Source organism: Poeciliopsis prolifica, unplaced genomic scaffold (assembly GCF_027474105.1).
Source record: "Poeciliopsis prolifica strain line A6 unplaced genomic scaffold, Auburn_PproV2 SCAFFOLD032, whole genome shotgun sequence".
Lineage (NCBI taxonomy): Eukaryota > Metazoa > Chordata > Actinopteri > Cyprinodontiformes > Poeciliidae > Poeciliopsis > Poeciliopsis prolifica.
Genome location: NW_026562407.1, coordinates 2,268,174 through 2,283,364, shown reverse-complemented (window position 1 = coordinate 2,283,364; position 15,191 = coordinate 2,268,174). Strand labels below are relative to the sequence as shown.

Sequence of the window (15,191 nt, the reverse complement as noted above, 5' to 3'; positions counted from 1 at the left end):
TTTTTTAGCAATATTTAATAGCTTGTTTTACGTAAATAATTCCTTAATATTGAAGAAAAAGTACTGGTTACACTGACAGATTATTTTATTTAACAAGACATTTTTAAGTAAAATCATGTCCCAGTGGAAGTAGTACTTTTTCCTCCATATTAAGGAATTGTTTACTTAAAACAAGATCCTATCTCTTGCTAAAAAGTTACTAAGAAGTTTTGTCTTAATTCCAGGGTTCCTATATTTTACCCTAGAAACTAAAACAAAACTAACATTTGATAACATTTTGTGTTTTTGCATTTTATTGCATAATCTAAATTTAAAAAGTATGAGTTAACTTTTAATTTCCAGTTTCAGATAAGTTCAGATTTTAAAAAATGCCTCAAGTATTCTCGAGGCATATTTCTTTTTTTTTACAATTTTTATTTTGAAGCGTTCGTGTCCTGTCTGGCAGTGCAAAACTCAGAACTGTTGTCTGTGTAACAGAATTACCATAACAAGTGAAGCATTGCAGCTTTTTCTGAACAATAAGTTGCTACTTTTTTTTTCATGCTTTGAACGCCGCACAAAGAGCGAAAAGTGACGCTGTTCAATTCTGACACTGAAGAACACTTTAGTCGCAGTAGGAAGGTGAAGACTATAAGTTTTCCTGGTAAGCTACTGTATTTTTCTTTTTAGCAGCTGTCTTACAGGTATAGCTTGAACAAACATTTATGGTACATATTTGTGGATGTCACTGGCATCTCATTAAAAGTTGAAAAATTTTTATATTTCAACATGGCTACCAGTGGCTAATGGACAGGTGCGGTTTTAATGTAAAATATGATCTGGCTTCATATTGAGGTTAAATTGCACACAGGTGACTGTTTATTCATTAGAAATCTTAAGAAGAGAGTTTGTTACACTTTATTGAAGACATCAGTTACACAAATGCAAGGCACACTTTAAATGTGTATCTGTAATTATCCATCCACTTCAGATCTGCGCTGCTTTGTGTTGGTCAGTCGTATAAAATCAAAACAAAACACAGTAAAATGAATGGCTGAAGAAAATTAATACTGCAGCACCAAACATTTAATAAAGACAAATTTAATACTGAAGACAGCATAAAAACAAACAAAAAAACATTTAAGGCCTCAGCTTTAACTATTAAGGATGTTTTTAAAAACAAACACCCATTGGTTCTTTGGTAACAATGACAGTTGGACTTTTGTTTTATTTTCAGCACACAATGTTTTCAACACATTAGAAGTTTTCATGTCAGAACAAAGTGAGATAGCTCTGAAAAAACTAAAGTTGCTATTGTTGTGAAACTGGGAAGTGATTGTGGGCGATTGGCAAACATCTTAGTTTTTCTCACAGTAAAACTGATTCTGTGTGAATGAGAGGTGCAAACAGCAGCATTTTGTAAAAATGTGCAGATTAATCTTTTTAAAATAATTTTACCTTTAAATGTTAAAATGTGTAGAAATCCTTTAGGTACTTGGTTTAAACAGCAAACTTTAAAAGTGTACCTGAACTGAGATTCAACTACGTAGCAAATGCCACGCCTGCATTTTCCCTCTGTTAAGGTTTTACAACATCATGGCAGATCTTTCCACCCAGGGCTGCTGTTTCAGGCCACCTCCGACGGATCCCAGCAGAACCTGTGACCGCAGTCCAGAGCTGACAGCCGGTCCATATCCGGGTCGCTCAGGGTGAAGTCGAACACCTCAGCGTTCCGCAATATTCGCTCTGGATTTGAGGATTTGGGAAGAACCGGGACGCCCTGCTGCACCGCCCAGCGTAACAAAACCTGGTAAGGTGGCAACAGAACAAAAAAAATTTAAATACTAGCACTAAAACAGTAGTTGCATTTAAAATATAAAGGTGCACAAATCTTTGTCTATATTCTGCTAATGTCGAAAAAACACAATTTTACAATCAAACTGTTTCTGTTAAATAATTAAAATTGCATTTAAATAAGCTTGTTCAAGTAATAAGTCATTAAAAACATGGCAGCTAAAGATGTAAATGGTTACATGAGATTTATGGTGCTAATGCTCATCATGCTTCAATCATGAGAGGAAATGTTGGGATGTTGTTCAGGCGGTGGAGCATCAGACTTCTTACACTTTGGTTCGGCGACATCTGGGGAAATTATTGTCGGTCGTTTTACTGAAGAGCTATGGATTCAAAAAGCTCAAATGACACACGAGTTTTTATAAACTGCAATGCGGTCAGAGCTCTGGAGTAGCCGGGATCACTTCGCATTTGAAAAATAAAAGCAAACCATCATCCTGCTCCTACTTCCTGTCGTGGTCGTCATAGTTTTGGCCAGGTGTAACATCCAGATGTTGATCACATGACTCGTGTGATGAGAAAGTTTCCGTTTCACTTCTGTGACACATCTATGTCGATATGGCTGAAAACTAATCTGACCCCAGCTCAAAAAACGCTTTTATCAAAAACGTGAGAGCTTTTTTCGAAATTGGTGTGTTTCCGTTAAAGCAAATGTATTTTTGTAATTTCAAGTTGTGCAGCTTTATGTTTAATGGAGACACAGTTAGTGATGTGCACCTGTGCCGGTGTGCGTTCGCAGTTCTTTGCCACCTCTAGGATCACTGGGTCAGTGAGCAGCTCTCCTTTCCCTAAAGATGAGTACGCTTGAAAGCAGACACCAAACTCCTTACACAGACTCCTCAGTTCAGGCTGGCAGAGCCGCGGGTGAAACTCCACCTGCAGGAAGCAAAAATTCAGAAATAAACCAGACACTCTACAAAAATACAAAATATTACTGAGTATTTTTGGTCTACTTAGCATATTTGAAATAAGACAAAACTAACTTATAAGTAACTTTTCAGCAACAAATGTTAGCTTGTTTTAAGTAAATAATTCCTTAATAGTGAAAAAGTACTATTGTAGAGTAGAACAAGACATTTTTCCCAATTATAATATTCTAAAATAATGGCCCAAGCCATTTCTTGATGAAAAAAAATTACTTTGGCTGTTATTTTATCAAGGTGACTGTAAAAATATATTGTTCTACTGGTCGATAATTTCATTTATCACTAGCACTTTGTTCTCTGCTCCTGTACAGACTCTGTTGTGAATGCTAAGGCTAGTTAGCAAGGCCACCGATAACAGCAGATCAACGGTTTTACTGTAATGGTAATTTGTTTCTCCATCATTAGCACATTTAGCAGTGCGTTCATGACAACGACTGACAGCGCTAAGACCCTCCTCCTGACTGATTGGTTGTTTTTGGTCGGGAGCTGTGCATTTCTTGAAATTGTGATGGTAGCACCGGGAGGAGGTGGAGTAGATTAATTTTTTCACATATTATGTGTCTCATTATGCTGTCATGACATGTTGACATTTCCAACAAATATGTAAAAAACTTCTCTTTTTTATTTTTAAATAAAAGTTACATGATACAGCTTTAATAGTTAAATATCATGAAGTTCAGCCAACAGCTGAAGCTCGGACCAAATGAGTCTTCAACAGAAAGTTGATCCTTGAAAGATTAAGGCCTGGAATGGCCTAGTCCAAGTTCAGAACTCAAACCTGCTTTGAAATGCTGCAGTGAGAACAAAGGAGAGCTGAACGATGTGAGAGACTGACAGTCTTGCAGAAATCCACTGTGATTAAACAGATTAATGCATAATGGGGGTAAATCTCATGTGTCCTGCCTGTAAGACTGCAGGAGGGACTTTGCAGCTTTGCATCAGAGCTCTCATGTGTGCTGGTGTGTAGTTGGAGACTCCAATGGCTCTCAGCTTCCCCTGACTATGCAGCTCCTCCAGACTAGCCCAACTCTGAGCTCGGTTACCTGGAATCAAACGTTACATCATCCTATTACACAAAGCCTGCATCTATGTTTTAGGGAGCAAACATAAGAGGTCAGTGTTACTCAGTGAACACAGTACATAATGCACTCATCATTCAGCAAACCTGGGAAATAAAAAAAACACTTTAACCACTAAGATATTAATTTTTATTCTACTAAAGTGAAATAAGAGCTGATCTCCAGCATAAAATCTTAATTACAAGAGTTAAGAGTACAAATGTGTCGGTGAAAAACTAAACACAGCCACTGTGAAGAATCTGTAAGAGCCACAGGAGGAAGCCACATTTTATTGCACTTGATTGCAATACAATGTTATTTTTCCAAGTAAAATAATAGTATGATCTGTCCTGTACCTGGGTTGCGGTCGTCAGCCACTGGCAGTCCTTGAGTACCGGGCCAGTGGATCAGGTAGAGGTCAATGTACTCCAAGTCCAGCTGGGACAAACTGTGGAGGGCCCCGTCCATCGCCCTCACACCTTGATCCTTAGGGCCCAGTTTACTGCAACAAAACATAGAGGAAAGGACATTACCCGCAATGTAAACAATTAACTACAGAAGAAAAAATGATCACCACCTGGTTATGAACACATCCTGTCTAGTCAAGCCATGTTTTGGAAGAAGTTCTCTCAGAGCTTTGCCTAAGTCAGCTTCATTGTGATAGACCGCTGCACTGTCGAAGGATCTGTATCCAGCAGCCAGGGCAGCATCCACAGCCTGATAAACATCTGCAGGGCCACAGAGCTTGTAGGTCCCCAGACCCAGCAGAGGCATCTGACACCCGCTGTTCAGGGCAACAGAATGTGAAGAAGAGACAGGCATGGGAGACATCTGATGCTGAAAACCCAGCTCTGTCAAGGATGAAGAAACAAACGGGGCATGGCAATTAAACAGTAGAATAAAATGGTGCAAAATAACATTAACGCATTGTTAATGCAAGAGCCGGAGCAAAGTACAAGAGCTGAACTTAAAGCTGTAAACACCATTCATTAATCACAGTTAAATGAAAATTTCCATAAACATTGTAGTTTTAACTAATCTCCGTTGAACGAATTTAAGATAAAATAACATAAACCCCAAACTATTCACTTTTAACAAGGAACAGCAGAAAATGTCAACTAAACAATAAAAAATCTACCTTGCACAACGATGACAACGTGCAAAAAACTTCCTGTTATCAGCTGGCAGTCATGTGACACACAATTGGGCGGTTTTTTGCCGTCACCATAGTGACATCTGCCCTGGCGGCGCTGATTGGCTGACGACGAAGCCAATCAGAGCAGCGTAACTGACGTAGAGGTGGGAATAAAGAAACGATTGACGGGCGCAGGTTGTTAACCGTTGACGTCCTGCCGCCTGCCGGAGATTGAAGTCGCAACAGAGAAGACGAATTTGACGACGCCATTTTTCTGCTGCTATTACGGTAATTAGAAGACGGTTAGAAAGGGAGTTTATTTACAAAACTACTTGAAGACAAGTTAACAATTCTTTAAAAAATGCGTTAGAAGGTTGAAAACTGTTTGTACGTTATCTAATTTCAGTTACGGCAGGTCAGAGATGGCGCTGCGGCCCTTTTCTTTCCCATCCCCAGAAACTCGCTTCTTTACAGCCGATAGTTTAATCTATAAATTCAAGATTAGAGGAGGAAACAGCTTCAGGCAAGGCAGATATTCATATTTTTACATTATTCTCGCATCCTTCGGAGGTTTGAGGGAAAATCACAACCTTTTAACAGAAGGGAAAGAAACTCTGGTGTCTTTTTGTTGACTCGGAGCCAGAGCTACAAATATTCTGTCAGTTATCCATATGTGTGTTTTCTAATTTCTTTTTGTGAAAGCCATCATTATTGAATGAATTTTCTGATACCTAACCACTTCAATGGCAATTTTAGCCATTAACTGCCTCTTTTTATAGTTTATCCACATATCATTTTCTATCTTGCTAGATTTTGAGTTGGATTTTTATTTATTTACAAATGACCAGAAACTCTAAATTTGACCATTTAAATTCTTTTCATGCAAAACCCTTACAAAATATCAAATGCTAATTTTGATTTTCCAATCAGATATTTTCAAATTTAATTTATTTTTATTTATTTATTTTATTTCAGATGTAGTTCTTGGGCTTTGCAGTCTAAAAAAGAGGCAGTGATCTTGTTTAACCCCAGGACAATGTTTGTTAATGCAATGTTTGGATGGTGGGCTAAAAAGGATAAATGTAACGCTCACAAATTACTTATACAGATTATGGGGCCACTGGTTGAAATGTGTTTATATAATTTTTAAAATGTATTTTTACAAATTCTTTCTAGATTTTATGCATCATGCTTTTATGTTTTCTATTTATGTTATGTTTAAGGTGTCATTATTGACTTTTTGTGTGTGGTTTTACTAACCTGAGTTTGCTATTAAAGCCATTTGTATTTGTGATGTACATTTTTGCTATATACTCAGTGAAGATGAGGTTTTACAAGAAGGAAGCATGGATAAAGAAATTGAGGTAATTACTGAGGCTTTGTAGGTTAAAACTGTTTCTTTTTATCTGTGTATGTTTCTTTTTCTTACCCATTTCTCACATTTTGTGCTTTCAGGAAATTGTCAGAGCAGTCCTTGCCAACTTAGACTGCCTCCAGCCCTTCTTCACTCAACATTTCATCATTTTTCCTTGTATCCTTCCCTTTACTTTGTTCGCCCGTCCTTGTCTTGATATATATATCACCTACCCATTTAGCCAGTGTTTGGTCTGTCAACCTGAAATTGGCTCATCAACAGTTACATGGGAATTCCTTTGGATTAAATTTGTGATTTTGGTCTGCTGTTTGCATCTACGATGGGAAACTGATGATAAGAAAAAAATACAGAGTTTCTATAGTTTCAAAGACTATTTGGTATTGATTAAAGTAGTTTCCAGAAACTGGAAAAGGAAAAAGTTTAAAAATATTTTATGTTCAGATTTTGTTCCTTGTTAAATTGTCAACATGATGATTATGAGAGCTTCAAAAAGTAAGTTCCCCCTACCAGTGTCATTATACTGGTTTTAAAATGAAAGTTGTGTTCAAAAAATGTTCAAATTAAAATGCAAAAATATTTTATTAATCCAAAGGTAAATAAATAAATTCTTAAATCAAACTATTTAAATTAAATAGTGGCGTTCATCTAAGCAGCTCTCCATGTACCAATCTGTACATTCGACCGCTTTCCGTCTGTCTGTTTGGAACCATGCAATGCATATCTCTATCAATTTCACATTTCATCCATCAGTCTGATCGCTCATCTGTCAGTCCAACTATCAATTCAACCACTCCGACCATACAACAGGACTGGAGGTCATTAGAAAATCTAATAATGTCCCTTGTCATTATTATTAGACATGTAATCTGATGAGAATACCAGTCACAATTTATGAATATTTTTTCTCATCTGTACTTCCTGTGCTCTGCAACCTTTAGCCTTTTAAGTATTTGCTGCAGTCAGACTCTCCAAAAGGCTAAATATTATATTAGCATGAATAATGAAAATTCATAATACTTGGAGTCATTTTTAAATAGTTAAAATAACACTTTCATGCCTCAATGCATTTTAAAATCCTTATTATCTAGTTTTCTACTCTTTTAAGATTAAAATCAATTAAAAACATTGGCATGATGTTAATTAATCAATTAATAACACTTATGTTGTAAGCTAGTTAAAAGGCAGTAGGTATGCTACATCCATACAGTAGTTTAAGAATGATGAAGCTTCTGGTGTAGACATGTTCATATGGGGCCCCAAATAAACGTCTTCTTAGCGCCCCAAAAGGGTTTGAAATATGTTAGACAACAATTATTGCACTTAAAACAGACTTTTGTGGTACGAATATTGCACAAACTGATACTGTCAGCCATCCATCACCTAAATATTTTCTTGACTTTGCCTTCCAGACAAAAAGAACTGGGGAAAAGTGTGCAAACACGATGCGAAGAAGCTGTCATTCTATCCCTTTGCTATCATCCTCTACCTGGAGAAGAACACATTCGTTGGTGAGAATGGATGCAGCATCTGTTCGATAGGCAGACAGCGTCACTGCTAAAAAACGAAGGTTTATTTATCTGCTAGTGGAGCTTTACCGCAATTAAGACGGAGATGAAGACGTGATCACAAGCTTTTAGGCAAGCTGGATGTGATAAAGAGCAAATAAAAGATCCTCTAATGTGGAAATATTTATCTTGTTTCAGGGAATCAAAGAGAGAAGGTGAGTTATTCTTTCTTATTCCCTAAAGACAAACTAAAGCCTAAGTACAGCCTTTGTAAAGCCTTTTTTCATGCAAAATCATTTCTGCTTTTAGGTTTTGGTAATATTAAAGCTATCTACCCTGATGTAAGTTTATATAAAAAGGAGCTGTTAAGCTTTGTATTTTTATTTTAGACAAAGGAAATGCAGATCATTCCCACTTTTTCTGATGAGCCAAGGCCAAAGCGCAGCCGCGGGGACTCACCACTAGAGGACGCCATTATTAAACGACTAATGAAAGACATGGAGGCTGAAAGCAGCAAATCAGTGACTGAGTGAGTACATGAAGATAAGTTATATTTATATTAGAGTCACACAAGCTTGAGGTTGGATTAACTAACCATAACAAATCATACTATTAATAATGCAGCCTTTTTTGGTATAATGGTAAAAGAGTTTCACATTTATATCTATAAAAGACATGTTTAGCTGACAATTCCTGTATCAGAAGCATGTAAAGTCAGTTATATCAGTGCTATAATTTGTTTAGCATTCCTGGAATCATGTCAGGCTTTTTGCAACTGAACAAAGTTTTTCTTTTTTGAGTTCCTTTAGCAAATTTTACTCTTAAAAAGCAGATCATTTAAATTTGAGACAGGCCAAAAAATCCTATCAAAATATTCAGAATTATGTTTTTTTTCCAAATATTACCCCATTTCCATCTGTAAATTGTGTTTTGTGAATTTTATTCCAGTACAACTCAGTCTGTCACATTCGGCCCAATTTGCACGCATGGAAATCTAATCGTATTTTATTTAACACTTATTTACGTTTCTGCAGTTACCAGGTTGATTGTGTCGAGTTGCTGAGTTTGCAGCAACTGCTGTGTTTTACAGAAGGAAACCTCCAGTATGAGGTTTATCACAGCACCGTGCTGTGATAAACTGGGGTTTTGTACAGCAGGAAAGACACAAAGAACAGGAAAAAACAAAGAAGTCTTTAGTTTGGAATACTTTCTATTGGAAAAGATAGGCAATTTCTAAATTGTAGCTCCACAATAAACACAGAACTATGTTTCTTGATTTTTTTTTTTTTTTTTTTTCATTTTCGGCTCCTGTGAAGCACTTTGTGCTATTTAAATAAAGTGACTTTGCCAAGCAGCACATACAGATACTTTAGTCTGTTCACATCATACCAGGTGAGATCACAGTGGCTCATATTGCTGTGATTACTGAATCAAAGAGGCATAGATTATGGTACTGATCCGGGACTGATCTCTGTGTTGCAACCCTCACTCAAGCTGTCCAAATAGATTCAGTGCTGTCAATACAAGCCAAGTCATTGCAAATTATCCTCAAATTTTTTTTTATCTATGTCAGATTCAACAGATTCTTCAGATTAGGTGGACAATGGAGGATGGTACAATGGACTGAGCTGCTGCCGTACATCACACAAACCCTGGTTTAGCCCTTACAGTTGATAGTGGTTACGGGTTTATTGCTGAGTAAATATAGTTGCATGTTTCAGCAGATATAAAAACTAACAAAGAACAAAAATGCAATGACATAGAGCCAAATTTCATCCTACTTTTAGATCGGTTCACAGTGTTGGATTCTCGGTTTGTGCCATGTCAGAGATTGAAAAACCACTCAACCATAAAAATATAATAACAATCTAAACATTGAATACATATTTGAGTTCATGTATTACTTAAAGGTTCCCTGCTCTTTTATAACACCAGAACAGCATGCTGGTTACCTTTACATCATCAAGCAGCATCTCAAAGGCTTCGGTACACTCATTCACTGTAATTATCACAGTTTTACTCACACACGAACGCGCTTCTGCAGTTCACCCAGATATGAAAGACACTAGGGGCGAGTGGGCGCCACATCAATCACTCTGACAGTCCGATCAGTGGGGCGTAAACGATTATTTCGATTGTGCGTGCACACATGAAAAAGTCTTTTTTCTGACTTTAGATTGTGTTTCACTTATATAAACAGAATCCTCTACACTTGATGAGCAGACGCTTAGATGCACAAACTGTATAAACATCCTAAAACACAAAAGAGCCGGGAGCATCGGCAGCATTTCTCTAGTAATCTTTGAGCTGTTCTCACAGATTAAAACCCAGAGATGAGAGTTTAAGCTACAATAACAGTATATCAGTGCGTCATCTACAGCTGTCAGTGTTCAGCTCTCAATGGTTTCTTACAAGCTGCTTCACAGCTTTGTCTTCATGTCTGAGTATGTGTCTACATGATGGCCTGCAGCAAGGATTTGTTTTGTTTTTTTGTGCTTAACCAAAGGTGAAAAAAGTAGAAAATAATGTACTCAAGTAAAAATACAGTTACTTTGATATTTTTCTTAAGTAAAGTTACTAATGTGAAATTTGGCTAAAATTAAAAACTAAAAAGAACCTCACTAAAATTTTACTTTAAATAAGTTACTTTTTATGAGCGGAAGAAAGTTCTGCTCTTGGATTTTAGAAAAGGACAAAAAATCTCAATTTTACATTTTGACATGAATATTTGTGAGTTTTATGTTTAATTTCAAATAGACATAGATGTTCACTATTTTCTGCCACCCGCTGTCATTAATTAAAAATGATCCAATTAAATGTGAAATTTCTGATTTGATCTAATCCTAATTTAATGTAAAAGTAAAATATAAAGAAATAAAATTATAATAAAATGAGGTATTTTACAAAGGTTAGTGTTGCTTTTATCTTGCAGGATGATGGAGTTGGAGCATCAGCACACAGTGGAGGAGGAAGCGCAGGATTCAGCAATTCCTGAAGAGGTGAAGCTTTTTACTAAAGGAAATTTATTGTGCAAAATCTACATTTTGCATGACTTTGTGCTTTCATTTGGGTTTGAACTGCTTCTAGCCCTGACTTTCAAGGAAGCGTAATATCCTTAATCTCAAATTATAGTTATTTTAATTTGTATACTTAGAAAATATTCATCTGCCAGTTTCATTCTCATATCCCTTTTTAATTTCTTATCTAACCCATTTAGATGTAAAAATAGAAGCACAGGTAGCGTCTTCTTTACAGCCTCGGGCTACCTGCACTGACAGATGGGATAACGAGGGCGATTATGGTTAATAATGGCATTACATCAGGTTGTATGAGTAAATGTGTGATTATGTGTATGTGAGCGTTTCTGCTGATTGTGCTTCAGTTTGATTAGCAACTAAGCCCCCAAATTACCCTCCTCCGCTGCCGTCATGCCCTCGGCCTTTTGTCTCACCTGAACCTTTGTTCTTCCACTCGTCCACTTTGGCTTTTTTCTCCCCTTCCTTTGCTTAGTTTGTTCTTAACATTTGTCACAGGTAGAAAAAAAAATTATTTTCAAACTGTCAGTGGCGGTACAAATCTTCGAGCTTTTAGAAGGGTTCAGTTTGGACAGCATGTTCTGTACAAAGTGTGCCCTTCTCTCACGAAGCTCATCATGACACGTGTGACGAACGTTTTCATGGAGCTTCTCTTTCGTCAGGGCTCCTGGAGATTGGTTAATGTATTTCACAGGTTTGGATAAGAACAGGAGTAGGCTTGTCGCAATAACAAATTTTGTTGGACGATAAATTGCCCCAGAAGTGAATGTGATAAACAATATTGTTGCTTTGAGACCATTTTTAAGTAATGTAATGGTATATATAATGGAAAAACACACTGTCAAAGGCCAATAGACTTTGGAAGTTGAAGACATTTTAGATATCTACAATAAATAAACAAAACAACAGTAACAACAAATAAAATGAATTATTACATCTGTAAATAAAGTTGTCCTTCAAAAATGATACCAGCTGAGACTAAAACACTAAACAGAAAACTTTTGTCAGTTTTTGGTAGAAAGAGAGAGAGAAAAGAGAAAAATGATAATGCAAATGGAATAGTGATAAGAGTAATGGATACGACAAACAACATGTTAGCACTGCAAGTTCAGACACTGAAAAGCTATATGAATAATTTGTTATATAAAATTTACAACAACATTGAATTTCCTTTCAATATTTTGTAAAAAAGCAAAAGGTGTACCACTCCCCCATTTATGTCATGTTAATTTTTTTTTATTATTATTATTTTGTTATGTGAAGTAGATAGGTGTGCCAACTGAGAATAGAATACGGCTCAACGATATGGATGAAAAACTTATCACGATACAAGTGTGACATATAGGTCGATCTTGATAATTATTGATTGGTTCTTTGTTTTAAATATCCAAAACATGGCCAAACTGGTGGCGTGGCATTTCTTGTTTCATCCAGTTTCCTCTTGAGGTGTTGTACTCATTTTCTTCTTTCACTTCACTCCACTTTTTTTATTTTTGAGCAGTTGTGAGGCTCATTGGTTCAACCTTAAACTGCTGCTGCGCATGTCACTCAACAGGCCGTTGCTAGGTAACCATAGAATGAGTGAGTTGCTAGGTAACCAAAGAGTTACTTGGTTCCGCCACCCTAAACTTAGCTGAAGGTTGAGCAGCCACATCTCCCAGAATGCTGTGCGGTTCTGGATCGGATTTTAGATTATCGGACATTCAATCAGATTTATTTTCTTTTGATTCTGATTATGTGGGATATATTGGTATTGATTTATTGCCCAGCCCTAGTGTAGGTGGTTCTTCCACAGCTCAATGAGTTTGATTTCTTCCACAGCCTCAGATGACACAGTTCACAGCAGAGAAGGACAGCATGCCTGAGAAACCAGGGATTCTCAAGCAACTCATCAGGTTGGTTGATTACACAATAAATAAACTACATTAGACATCAACAGCTTATGACAAGTTTTATAAGCAGCTAAGTTTTTTAATTCAACTTCCAACATTACTGGAGTCTGGCAGGCGATTGATGCTCATCCTGTAATCACACCATAGCTTCTCCAGTCTGTTTTTCCTTAAGCCACAAACATAAAATACATTTGGAGAAAAACTAAAAAGGCAAGGCTGTTCAGCACACTCAGATCTGTGATGGTTATGTCACTGAGCTCTGTTGTCTGTGGGCAAAAAGCTGAAGCAAGAGGTGAATTGTACTGTAGAAGTCCAAGAAAGAAGTTGAGAGATTACACCGTGTTGGGGAAATCCAGCTATTATCTGCAGACTTTTTAATATTCCTCTGACAAGTCTGGAGAGACAGATGCCAGATGTCCCCAGGCACATTTAGGCCTGACAATCCCATGTATGGCATAAGCTTGCAGTTCAGGCTCAGAGAGAAACACAGTAGCTGCAATATGAAAAAATAACTTTTTATGTCAGTGTTGACTGTTCATTCTTCTCTCTCTTTCTCCTTTCTGCAGGAAGGTCTTCCCTTTCATCTTCAGACCTCCTGAAGATTAAACAGGTGATTTTTAGAAGTGAACTCCTACACAGTACTTTACTCAGATTAAGTTCATTCATGCTAAAAGCTTTGCTACATTTAAAACTAGAACACTAGTGGGACCCAAAATGATTGAAGCTTATTTCATTTCGGTGCAACAGAAAAGCCAAACCAAACCAAAACAATGAATGACAGACAGTCTGCTTAAATAAGAAGGCAACTGAATTGGGAGAAACCATTACAGGGAATACACAACTGGAAAATGATCAAAACAAGAATATTTCCTTTAAATGCATAGCTAATGGAACATTTACAAAGCAGACCAAGCAGAATATATTTTAATTCCAATAATTACTCAGCATAGAAACACTCCACTAATCCATTCCCTGGTGTTGCAGAACTAATAACTGTGCACAAACCACCTGGGGAACGCTTTACCTGTGCACACCTGCTGGGAGAGAAAAATGGCGGAGGTGCGTATTCACCACAAATTGAACTGCTATATTTTACTTCCTTGATGTTTTAATTTTATGTAATTATGGTTTAAACAATAATTTAATTAAATACTTAAAAATACTTTTACCTTTTTACAGAACATGCTATGATGGGCCCATTAAAGAAGCCAGACCAAGAAGCCAAAAAACTAAATTATAATCTGTTTATTGTTTTCCTGTGTTGTCTTTTCATTAACTATAAATATAAGAACAGTTCATTGTTACAAAAACAACATCACAACAAGTAGTAGATGAAGAATAGGCAAATATTTATTTAAAGGAAGTAGGTAGTGCATTATTTTGTTTAATTTACCATTTCCAACAGTCTGTTTTTACAGATATTATTTACAAATGGTCATTTAAGTTCAGATTTATAATAAATACATTTTCTACATTCTTTTGGTCTCCTATTTTGTATAATGGTTATTGCAATATGACATATCCTCAGTATTTGACCATTTTATGTGATTTGTACTGATTTATTTGACCAAGTTAGCAGAGAGGTGAGCAAATAAAGTAACTAACTAACAATGCCACGTCTTGTTTGTTATGTATCTTGTTCTAGGCTGGTGATGTCCAAACTTGTAGGCCACATTTACCAAATTCGGAGGACATGCAGGTCGCCTTTTTCTCCCATTAAAAATACATCAATATAAATATTTTTTACTTATTCTGCCTTAAATTAACATGCAGTGTTTTAATAAAGCAAACAACTGATTCAGATTTTAGTAGAAAAGGGATTTGTAAATCATCGTATCTCTGAAATATAAAAACAATGTCGCAGTTTGGCTTTTTATTTAAAGAAAAGCCTGTTTTTCTTTTTATCTGTTTAAATTTTTTGTCTATAATTATGTTTTCTTTAAAATGGACTAGAGAGAGACTCTGTCTTTGTAAAAGTCTGATTTTGTTAACTTTATTGAACATATGTGTCCAGGTCTTTGTTTTAGTAAATGTTGCCAGAGGTTTGTGTTCTCACTTCCTATTGACTTAAAAAAAAAAAAAAAAAGCAAATTAAGACAAAAAAACATAATAAAAAGACTAAAAACCTTTTGTATCCAACAACATTTTCCACTTTTACTGTAAGGAACTCCATCTGGATACTAGATATTAGATGTGTGTCTAATGTCAAAGGTCATGCAGAATCATTCTAATGGACACTGGTGTTCCACGCTTTATAAATGTTCAGTGTTTGCACTTTTGTCACTTTTTCCAGGAAAAGCTTTCTTACAGGACATGACCGACAAATGGAATAAAAGTGAAACTAGAACACATTTTTCATCCAGTAATTGAGAAGAACTTGAGATGCATTCAACGCTAATTTTGTTGACTTTTTCAGGAATTTAGAGTTTAGT

At 36.3% G+C, this 15,191-nt stretch overlaps 2 protein-coding genes across 2 annotated transcripts; one reads left to right on the top strand and one right to left on the bottom strand.

Annotated features, from left to right (window-relative positions):
• Positions 1 to 829: 829 nt before the first annotated feature.
• zgc:101765 (uncharacterized protein LOC450036 homolog) lies at positions 830 to 5,029 on the bottom strand. The gene is made up of 6 exons (XM_055051206.1): positions 4,956 to 5,029; positions 4,395 to 4,668; positions 4,174 to 4,319; positions 3,663 to 3,802; positions 2,551 to 2,709; positions 830 to 1,786 (listed from the first exon to the last, which is right to left on the bottom strand). Exons 2-6 carry the CDS (start codon positions 4,646 to 4,648, stop codon positions 1,607 to 1,609), a joined length of 879 nt encoding a protein of 292 aa, XP_054907181.1. The 5' UTR covers positions 4,649 to 4,668; positions 4,956 to 5,029; the 3' UTR covers positions 830 to 1,606.
• Positions 1,709 to 14,012, top strand: LOC129373319 (membrane-anchored junction protein). Its single transcript, XM_055051207.1, has 11 exons — positions 1,709 to 1,789; positions 6,271 to 6,316; positions 6,408 to 6,483; positions 7,737 to 7,835; positions 8,031 to 8,047; positions 8,222 to 8,361; positions 10,765 to 10,831; positions 12,689 to 12,762; positions 13,326 to 13,369; positions 13,744 to 13,818; positions 13,939 to 14,012. The coding sequence occupies exons 2-9, from the start codon at positions 6,299 to 6,301 to the stop codon at positions 13,363 to 13,365; spliced, it is 531 nt and encodes a 176-aa protein (XP_054907182.1). The 5' UTR covers positions 1,709 to 1,789; positions 6,271 to 6,298; the 3' UTR covers positions 13,366 to 13,369; positions 13,744 to 13,818; positions 13,939 to 14,012.
• Positions 14,013 to 15,191: the final 1,179 nt, after the last annotated feature.

Coding starts and splice junctions, on each gene's coding strand:
- zgc:101765 (XM_055051206.1), bottom strand. CDS start 4,648: ATGTCTCCCATGCCTGTCTCTTCTTCACATTCTGTTGCCCTGAACAGC. Junction 3,803..4,173: donor GGCTGACGACCGCAACCCAG/GTACAGGACAGA, acceptor GTTTGATTCCAG/GTAACCGAGCTCAGAGTTGG. Junction 2,710..3,662: donor TCCCTCCTGCAGTCTTACAG/GCAGGACACATG, acceptor TGCTTCCTGCAG/GTGGAGTTTCACCCGCGGCT.
- LOC129373319 (XM_055051207.1), top strand. Junction 8,362..10,764: donor AGCAGCAAATCAGTGACTGA/GTGAGTACATGA, acceptor TTTATCTTGCAG/GATGATGGAGTTGGAGCATC. Junction 10,832..12,688: donor ATTCAGCAATTCCTGAAGAG/GTGAAGCTTTTT, acceptor TTTCTTCCACAG/CCTCAGATGACACAGTTCAC.